Below are 10,188 nucleotides of genomic sequence, written 5' to 3' on the forward strand. Positions count from 1 at the left end.
CGTGTTTTTCGTATCTCGAGTTGACAACCACAAGAAAAAGTTCAAAGTCGACAAGGCTGTCTTCCGATGCTTTCACTCTGCTTTGACAATAAATGCGTGAACACTATTATCCTGTCTCTGTAAACGCATTGTTAAACGCTTTTTCGGTTGGCTTAAGTCATCAGCTGGTTTCTTCGAAAGGAACAAAAGAGTTTTAGCTTGACTTAGTTCGATTTTGGCCCTATGCTCCTGTGTTTTTTTTTTTTTTTTTTCGAAAATGCCAGTCAAAAGAGCGTTGAGCGGTGAGAATACATTCACCTTAATTTCCATCCTCCCTTAAACTAAAAAAAAAAAACATTTCCTCATACTCTGATTATGAGTTTTCCGGCAAAAATTATCGGTTGGTCTTGGTATTTAAGGTCACCGAGAAATTCATTACTCGATTCCATCAGAGCTTTTTACAATTTCTAAATCTTTCCGAACTCAAAATGATTAAATGTTTCCTATACTTTTTATTTTATATATTTTTTTTGTTTTGTTTGTAGGATTTGCAATCTTGGGGTCATTGAATATTGTTTGTAGAAGTTGTATTTTCAATTGAGATCTGTTTTTTTATTGTTATTGCTCCGTATGTGTGTCGATGTGCAAATAAATAAAGAAATGGCAAAAGAATGTACTCATGTATTTCTTATCAATCATCTTTCTTGTAGTTCTTGTTGATCAAGTGCAAGCCAAGCTTCGCTCGATAATTGTAGGCTTCAATTGATATGTCTCAGTTAGTCTTGAACTATACGTTCGCTAGCAATGTGCGGTATTCGGAATTGAATTGACAAAAAGAAAAAAATAGCCGTCGCTGATGGTGTCGTTAATTATCCAAAGATAAAAGAATTGCAATTTACAAAAAAAAAATCCAAAAAACAAGCGTCATCAATTTAAACGGTATATTTAAATTAATATATGTATTCATTATCCATACAATCAAAATACGTGTAATAAGGTGACAGTAGGTAAGCGTGGATGGGAGAGTGAGAGAAAGTACTTTCTCAAATGTGTGATTGTTCAGTGAATGAAGAGCTCTCATGTGAATGAGAATATTCTTGAGATTGTTGTCTTATCAGCTGGCGTCCAAGAGAGTGCCTCAAGCAGACTCCTTATGAATTATACATTATACTCTTATGAACGAGTGCGCGCGTGTGTGTGTGTCTGTGCGGGAATGTGTTAAAGTGACAAAATATAAAATATTTGCAAATCACTTTAAAAGTAAACAAACAATATACAAGCAATTCACTCCAAAGAACAGCATATTTATGTGGGTATTTCTTGACTTGACTGATAACCAACAATAAACAAGTGGAACCTAACCTCTCACCCTCCTGCTGTCGCAGTATCTCTTGGCATTATGTTACATGCTTCTTTGTAGGGGCAAAAAATATCTATTCCGTGAACATCGTAGGGGGGTTCTTATCGTTCTTATGTTTCTGCTGTTTATCAGTCTGAGAGTGCCTATAAACGCAATTGGGAGTCCGCACTCCACTGTGTGCACACTGTTTGTTTGATGCATGTTTGAAAAAAGTCAAGTATTATAAAATACGGGTGTTTTCATCAACTATTAAACATTAAGTGCTCAGTGTCTTACTGAGTAGGATCTACAACCCCTAAGAATAAAGTTTACTTTTTCGGTTATTTTCTTTTAGAAATAAATCCTGTGTGTTTATCGTATTATCGTTTACACGAAAGAAAACCGAAATGTTTCAAACATTATTAAAATGTCTTGTGTTAGGCATAACCATTCAAACGTTATTGGCCTTGGAGAATGGCTTGGCGCGTACACCTCCAATGGGCTGGATGCATTGGGAGCGTTATCGTTGTATTACTGACTGTAATAAATATCCTGATGAGTGTATAAGGTAAATATAGAAAAAAATAAAACGTTTGGGTGAGAACACATAAAACGCTTTTTTGATTGGCTTAAGTCATCGGTTGGCTTCTTCGTAGAGGAATAAAAGAGTTTTAGATTAACTTAGTTCGATTTTGGCCTTAGGCTCCTTTGTTCTTTTCTGAAAAAGCCAGCCGATGACTTAAGCCAATCAAAAAAGCGTCTTATGTATTCTCACCTTTAAGTGAAATGAGTGTATAATTTATATTGTAAACCTTGAAGATCCTGTAACTCAAATCTATTTTCAAATAATTGTTTACAAAGTAAAAAAATGGATCTAATGGTAGAAGAATTCAGGTAGATGCATCAACGCTTGGAAACACTGATGTGTCAAAAAGTTAAATTTTTTTTTTCAAAAATAAGTAGATTTTTAGAAACAGATTCCCATCTCTTCCTTTTGTGAACATATAATGAATTTATGGGTATACATTTTGACAATGGGATGTTGTCAAAGATATTTGAAAAAAAAAAAAAAAAATTAACATATGATTCCTCACTTTTTAGTTCTATTATGGGTAAGATGCGGATTTCAACTGTCAATTACATTGAGCAAATGCCAAATGATTGGAAGTACACACAATAGAATTGACAGTTGATATCCATTGAATGTATCATATGTAAACAATCCTTTACTATTGAGACGAGATTTCATTAAACAGCTGAGCTAAAGGTGCAAATACATAGAAGACTTCATTTGTGACTGACTTCTTCGCGTATGGTGAAAAAGGAAAAATGATGGACCAAAATTGAACTAAGTCACCCTAAAACTCATTATTTTACCAAAAAGTAAGCCGATTATTAAAGCCAACTAAAAAATCTTCTAAGTGTCTGCACAGAAGCAGCTTGGTATCGTAGCATGGCATCGAGGTAGAATTAAGAAGGTAAAGTCAAGCAATCATATGATTACAATTTTTTCAAAATTATTCATTTGACAACATCTTATTGTCAAAATTTACATTTACAAATCCATTGTATACACAAATCAAATATGGGAACCTGTTTTTGCAGTGAAATTTTGGCAAGGTAAATTACAGAAAATGCAGAGATGGGTAGGCTTATTTGAAATGATTGTACCTGGATAAAGGTGTAAGCACATAAGAAACTTGAAGTCATGGCTAGGCATATTTTGTGACATATCATAAAGGGATTAGAGAGCCGCATTTAAATCCTGCCATCGTTTTCCATTATACAGGGTGAGCTAAAAAACTGCAACAAAGTCAAACGCCATAATTTTTACATTTTTTTAATTTTATGAATGAAAGCAAAAATGTCGGAAATAGCATCAAATTTTAGAATAAATGTAGATTTGTTCGAAATGGTCACCTTTGACACGAATTATGGCCTTCAAACGGCCAATCAAACTGTCACACGCTGCCCGAATGTTGCTCTGCGGTATTTTGGCTCATTCCCGGCAAAGCGCTTGCTTGAAGGGAACGACACTTTAGTATTCTTTAGTGCCAACCTTGCTTTCCAAAATACTGCAGATACAATAGTCCAACGAATTGGTATCCGGAGATTTTGGTGGCCATTGTGCGCTGGAAATGAAGCGAGGAATATCATTTTGTAACCATTCTTGGGTGGCGCGTGCTGAGTGCGATGGTGCTGAGGCCTGTTGGAATGTCCAAGGTCTGCGGCCAAAATGTTAGCGTGCCCAAGGCTTTAATACACCCTCCAAAATATTTTCACTATAATATTCCGCATTTATACTGATGACACGGTCGATTAATATGAGCGAAGTGCGACCATTGTCTGTTAGGGCGGCCCACACCATCACCATGGCCGGCGCTTGAGTCAGCTGACCTCTTTGGCAAATAAACACGATCATTTTGTTTGTTTACAAACTGCTGGACAACGAATGTTTTATCATCGGAGAAAACCAAATTCGGCAGTTCACTACTTTCGGCCAAGCGAAGCAACTCTTTTGAGTCTATTTTCTTTCTGTTGCGGTGTAAGTTCCTGCATTTTTTGGAAATTCAATGGCTTTACCCGAGCTCATTTTTCAATATTTGCCGAATGGAATATGAACATTTCAGCTCACGAGCCATTTTTTGAGCACTGCGACGCGGGTTTCGATCAAGTAGCTTCTTTATTTATCGAACCATTTCTGCTGATGTTGCTGTTTTATTCCTTCCACTAAATGCTGGAGTGCTCTAACGATAGCCACTTGTGGTTTTCCAGATAAATATAAAAAAATCACACTATCACGCTTGAATTCCATCACGAGTAAAATTTTTTTCTGAAAATTCTCACCAAAATGCTTTTGTACGCTTGTAAACGATATAATGAGCTGTCACTGGAATAATTTTAACAGTGACGAGTGGCTTAGAAATGACAGCAGTCTTATGTTGGTTGCAGTTTTTTAATCTCACCCTGTATTATTTAAATATATAGAACTCTGATTTAAAGTAGTTTGTTTTGTGTAAACGCTGTGTTATATTGAAGCATTCGCATGGTAGAAGAATTCAGGTAGATCAACGCTTTGGAATATTGATATGTCAAAATTTTTAAAATGTTTTTTCAAAAAATTTGTATTTTTATATTTTCTTAAACGACCCCAATCAGAAGTTGTTATGATATGCATTTTGCAATTTTAACGAATTTGAATAATTTTTCATTCAAAAATAGTTTGACAGTTCACAGCTGTGTCGATGCGACTGCCTGTCTTCTTCTACAATGAGCTCTCTATTGCTCTTTTTTAAATTATAACAAGGTTTACACATTGTGACTTTTGAGGCGAAATCAAATTGCACAGCTGACCTAACAAATGTCTCCCTTTTTTATTTACAGTGAAAAGTTATTTAAACGTACCACTGATTTATTGGTCGATGAAGGATATTTGGATGCTGGTTATGAATATGTCATTATCGATGATTGTTGGCTGGAGAAGGAACGTGATAATGTCACTAAACGATTAGTTGAAGATCGCAAACGGTTTCCAAGTGGTCTCAATGCCTTGGCGGATTATGTGAGTTGTAAAAAATATCTAGTTTATACACATAAAATAATATTTTTCTCTCAAATTACAGATCCACAAAAGGGGTGTCAAATTCGGTTTATATCAAGATTATGGGACCAACACCTGTGCCGGTTATCCCGGTGTGATAAACAATATGGCTTTGGATGCTCAAACATTTGCCGATTGGGATGTGGATTATGTTAAATTAGATGGTTGCTATGCTGATATCAATCAAATGGATGAAGGTTATCCGGAATTTGGAAGGTTATTGAATCGTACGGGACGTCCCATGGTATATTCGTGCAGTTGGCCAGTATATCAGGAATACGAGGGAAAATTGGTATGGAGATAGGGAAACTATTGTTCGAAATTCATCCACATCGAGCTGTCAAAATGCATTGTAATATGAGCTAATCGTGAGAAAACGTCAGCAAGCATTTTGACAACTTTGGGGGATTTTACAGTACATTTATATATATGGGGGTTAACCCACTGGATTTGGATTTAAATTGTCATTTCCATTACTTTTACTTCAAATAAATCCTCTCAAAGTAGGTTAACCCTTAAAAAAGTTCTAACGTAAACATGACATTAAGCATTCAGATTTGTTGTTGTTGGCTAATTTATTAAATCTAAAAGCTAGAATATATAAAACGCTTTTTTGTCTGGCTTAAGTCATCGCCTGGCTTCTTTGTAGAAGAAAAAAGGAGTTTTAGGTTGACTTAGATCGATTTTGGCCCTTTGTTTGTTCTTTGACAAAGAAGCCAGCCAATGACTTAAACCTGTCAGAAAAGAGATTTATGTGTTCTCACTTTAAGTATTATGCATGTTTTTTTATTCTTTTTTAGCCTAATTATGAAGCTTTGAAACAACATTGTAATTTATGGCGTAACTGGAATGACATTGATGACTCCTTTGAATCCGTTGCCCAAATTATGGATTATTTCTCCAAAAATCAAGATAGAATTCAGCCACATGCCGGCCCTGGCCATTGGAATGATCCTGATATGGTAAGTTGGTGGAAATATGTAAACAGCTTGGCTTCATAGCTTTGCAATCCCCATAATTTGACATTAAGAAGATGAGCGCTATGCAAAGTTGCTTATACATGGTCATCTTAAATGTCATAGTAGAATGAATGCGCCACCCGTCCTACGAGCTGATAAAACCGTCATACTTTGTTTTTTATTTCAATAATGCGTAACGCGTTCATTCTGCTGTGGTCTTTCGCGTCCTATGAGCCAATAACCCTAGTTATTATATCAATAAAGCATAACGCGTTTATTCTGCTATGGTCTTAAGGGTCTTTGGATTAATTTAGTATCACATGTCATACAAAAACGCGTTAATTTCTTTAAGCCTTCATTCTGTTTCTTCTTGAGAATGGACAAAACGATGATTTTTTCTTGTGTTTGATGCGCTATTCGGTTCGTATTTTATCAATTCTGCTGAAATTTCTATGAATATGTTCGACAAACACATGATAGAATTAAGAAGTTAAAATCATTTCAAATAATCATATCCATCTCTGCATTTTCTGCAATTTACCTTTTTTAAATGTTGTCAAATGAATAATTTTGTAAGAAATGTAAACATATGATTGCATAACTTTACCTTGTTAAGGTGAGAATTCGGAGTAGAACAAAGGAGCGAAGGACCAAAATCGAACTAAGTCAACCTAAAACTCAATTGTTCCTCTACGAAGATGCCAGCCGTTGACTTAAGCCAATTAAGGTGGAAATACATAATGCGCTTATTTGCTTGGCTTAAGTCATCGGCTGGCTTTTTTGGAAATGAACAAATGAACCTAGGGCCAAAATCGAACTAAGTCAACCTAAGCCAGCCAAATACGCGCTTTATGTATTCCCACCTTTAGAAAAGGCTTTTATGTACTCTTACCTTTAGTTCTACCATGGATAGGCACAAGACCTATATTTATTTATTCTTCATTTATTTATTTTTCTTTTGAACAGCTGATCCTTGGTAACTATGGTTTATCATATGATCAAAGTAAACTACAAATGGCTGTTTGGTCCATTTTGGCCGCTCCATTAATTATGTCGAATGATTTGTCAGCAGTACGACCAGAAATCAAGGAGATTTTACAAAATAGGTAAGTTAAGGCTAGTGTTCACATTGAAAAAATTGTAACTAGATTTCTTTATTTGTCAGGCATATAATTGCTGTCGATCAAGATCCTTTGGGTATCCAGGGAAAACGTATTTTAATTAAAAATAAAATTGAGGTATGTAAATGGGGCATTAGTCACAGAAGATTTACCAATATAAAAAACACAATTTGCTTCTAGGTATGGTCCAGACCCATTACACCTGTACTTTCGAATGGTGAATATTCATATGCTGTGGCCTTTGTTAGCCGTCGTGCAGATGGTGCACCCTATACCATTAAATTTAAGCTTGCCGATTTGAATTTGACAAATTCTCGTGGTTATTCGGTTACGGTAAATATAATATTTGAGTGATTGGTATAATTAATTTTTAAATATATTTTTTTATTTTTTCAAGGATCTCTATGATAACAACAGATATTTGGGACATGTCAAATCATCCACAGTTTTTGAGACACGCATCAATCCCAATGGTGAGTATTAAATATTATTTGCAGATCTTGGAAATATTTTTTGACACATTTGCAAAATATAAAAACTAATTTGAAATGTGACCATGTTGCCTTAAATAAAGGTGAGAATACATAAAACGCTTTTTGAATTCGCTCAAGTCATCGGCTGGCTTCTTTGAAAAAAAACAAAGAAGCAAAGGTCCAAAAACGAACTAAGTCAACCTAAAACTCCTTTGTCCCTTTACGAAGGAGCCAACCGATGACTCAAAAGTCAAAAATGCGTCTTATGTATTCTCACCTTAACTCCTGCGCTCAATTTAATGAGTTGTTTTATGTCACGCGTCATCGAAAGATCAGTAAACACACTAAAACGGCTTTATCGACATAAAACTTGGCCTCGTGCTTTTAGTTAAATCGACATAAAATGTTTAACGCGTCCATTCTGCTTTGAATTCCGCTTTGTGGGTCTTATTTTTTTCGAAATGAAAAAAATGTAATTCGTCCATTTTCCTTCCTCTTTATAATCTCCAAGTAGGCGGACTTAAGGCTAAAACAGATTAACACCTAAATCGTGACTTCGGCGTGAAAATGCGAAGTATGCCTTTAATGTTAAACCAAATTGAGCTATCTATGTGTTACCTCTGTTTGTGGTTCTTGTTTTATCGATGTCGCATGACACGAAAAGACGCGTCTCGCTTTTATTATGACAAAGATTTAATAAACCCTTATCAACTTTCTGTTACTGTTATATCTAATTAGCGTTTCATGTGTGAAAAAGTCCAACAAATTAATAAAGTTCACATATGTAAACTTAGCGTTATAAAGGCACCTGGCCATATGTCATATTTGCAAAACATCGTCAAATTAATTGCCAAGGAAATTGTTCGAATTTTTTCCTTATATTTTAGGATTTTTAACAAAATCTTAATTATTTCCAATTCATAATCATGCCTCAATTGTCTATTTTCTTCTTTCAGGTGTTATGTTCTATAAGTTTACGGCTTTGCAAAATGGAAGAAAATAATTTGTGTCTAACGCTATTACTTACATCCAAAGATTAAACGATCCAAAAATGTAGAATATATTATATGTAAGAGTATCAAATTGTTGTATTAATAAATGCCAGAATTTGGGTTTTCATTTGAAATTGAATTTTGTTTTATTATAAAATCAAAAAACGTCATTTTTTCAAAAATAAATAGATTTTTATAATTTTTATTATACGACGCCAATCGGAGGTTGTTATGATATGTATTTTTCAAGAATTTGTACAAATTTAAATAATTTTCATTCAACATTTTCAAATACAAAATTGGTTTGGTAGTTCATTGTCCTAACGCGTCTACCTATATTCTTCTACCATGTGAAATTCATTGTAGTGTTTATGCAACTCTTCTTCTTCCCCTAACTTCTTTTTGGTATACACACGGATTGATGACATTGTTGCAGAAGAGACAAAACAAACGCTAACCAAGTCTACTTTGCAACTTTCGTCAGTGATCGTTCATCATTCGGTAAGCTCGGATTTCTTTTGGAGATGTCGCAATAAAGTTGCCCAAATTAAAAGAAATTGGTTTCAAAAACAATAAAAACCGTAAAAATTTAGTGTAAAATTAAAAAAAATTGTATATAGCTAATTATAAAACAACTAGAGTTATTTCCCAAGCACTTTGTGGGAATGTGAGACAGTCGCAACAACAACAACTCGTGTCTTTGTTATGTCGGTGTTCGTTTAAAGCTCGGTTTTTTCGTTCTTCTTTCCTACTGGTCCATAGAAAAATAAATACTGTGCAAATAATATTATAATTATAAAAAAACTTATCTGATATATAACAAAATGTTGCCCTTGTGTATTGTTTTCATGGTATATTTACAATTCTCAACATTTGACATTATATTGAGATTAATTGTAGTGCTTATACAATTCTTCTTCTTCCCCTAATTCCATTTGGATATACACTCGATTTGATGACATTGTCGCAAACAGGACAAAACAATAACAGCATGAATGCAAATTACGTTTTTCTTTTACTTTCGTCAGTGATGGTTCATAATTTGGCATTGTGGGATTTCTTTTGGGGATGTCGCAATAAATTTGCAAAACTAAGAATATTTAGGATTCACAAATGATTGGATCAGATGTTAACGTGAAGATACATAGAAGGCTATTTTCATTGGCTGGCTTCTTCGTAGAAGAATAAAGGGGCGTATGGTGAACAAGTAAAAATTATGGGCGAAATGTAACCAAAATCCAACTTAAAACTCTTTTGTTCTTTTACGAAGAAGCCAGCTTCTATGTAACTACACCTTTATTTTTACAGGAAAATAAATACAGATGCATAAATAGCTGCAGATAAATATCTACTTAAAGATATAGTATTGTTACATTGAAGCCTGTATAAGTTCGATACGTTCCACCATAATTTTCCAATACTCGTCAATCACGGATGCTGATTGGCACACTGGCATCTCCTCTACAATTCCCTTGGCGGATACCGTAGTGAGCGGATCGCCGCTGGGTATAGGTTGTTGGCGGTAGGCTCACCTTGCTCTCATTGAAAGTAGTTGTAGTTGTAATGTATATACAGACATGGGACCCTCAGCGGTCACTCAGAACCTCTGCGTTCACTTGTCTGTATTTGCATATGTATTGGAAACAGATAAGGGATGCTCTGCGATCACTTAGAACCTCTGCGTTCACTTGTCTTTGAGAAACGAAAGCACAAACACACAGGCC

At 34.9% G+C, this 10,188-nt stretch overlaps 1 protein-coding gene across 2 annotated transcripts; it reads left to right on the forward strand.

The window, feature by feature from the left end:
• Nucleotides 1-738: 738 nt before the first annotated feature.
• Nucleotides 739-8,598, forward strand: LOC101892706 (alpha-N-acetylgalactosaminidase). 2 transcript variants are annotated; one of them, XM_005174829.4, is made up of 10 exons: nucleotides 739-986; nucleotides 1,674-1,886; nucleotides 4,703-4,880; nucleotides 4,942-5,211; nucleotides 5,720-5,881; nucleotides 6,845-6,984; nucleotides 7,044-7,116; nucleotides 7,180-7,332; nucleotides 7,397-7,472; nucleotides 8,429-8,598. In XM_005174829.4, exons 2-10 carry the CDS (start codon nucleotides 1,726-1,728, stop codon nucleotides 8,473-8,475), a joined length of 1,260 nt encoding a protein of 419 aa, XP_005174886.1. In that variant the 5' UTR covers nucleotides 739-986; nucleotides 1,674-1,725; the 3' UTR covers nucleotides 8,476-8,598. The 2 variants fall into 2 exon arrangements, with proteins under 2 accessions (XP_005174886.1, XP_005174885.1); XM_005174828.4 differs by having other exon boundaries at nucleotides 739-918.
• Nucleotides 8,599-10,188: the final 1,590 nt, after the last annotated feature.

The sequence above is a fragment of the Musca domestica genome, unplaced genomic scaffold, assembly GCF_030504385.1.
Source record: "Musca domestica strain aabys unplaced genomic scaffold, Musca_domestica.polishedcontigs.V.1.1 8, whole genome shotgun sequence".
In the NCBI taxonomy this organism is placed as follows: domain Eukaryota; kingdom Metazoa; phylum Arthropoda; class Insecta; order Diptera; family Muscidae; genus Musca; species Musca domestica.

Coding starts and splice junctions, on each gene's coding strand:
- LOC101892706 (XM_005174829.4), top strand. CDS start 1,726: ATGTTTCAAACATTATTAAAATGTCTTGTGTTAGGCATAACCATTCAA. Junction 5,212..5,719: donor AGGAATACGAGGGAAAATTG/GTATGGAGATAG, acceptor ATTCTTTTTTAG/CCTAATTATGAAGCTTTGAA. Junction 6,985..7,043: donor AAGGAGATTTTACAAAATAG/GTAAGTTAAGGC, acceptor TTTATTTGTCAG/GCATATAATTGCTGTCGATC.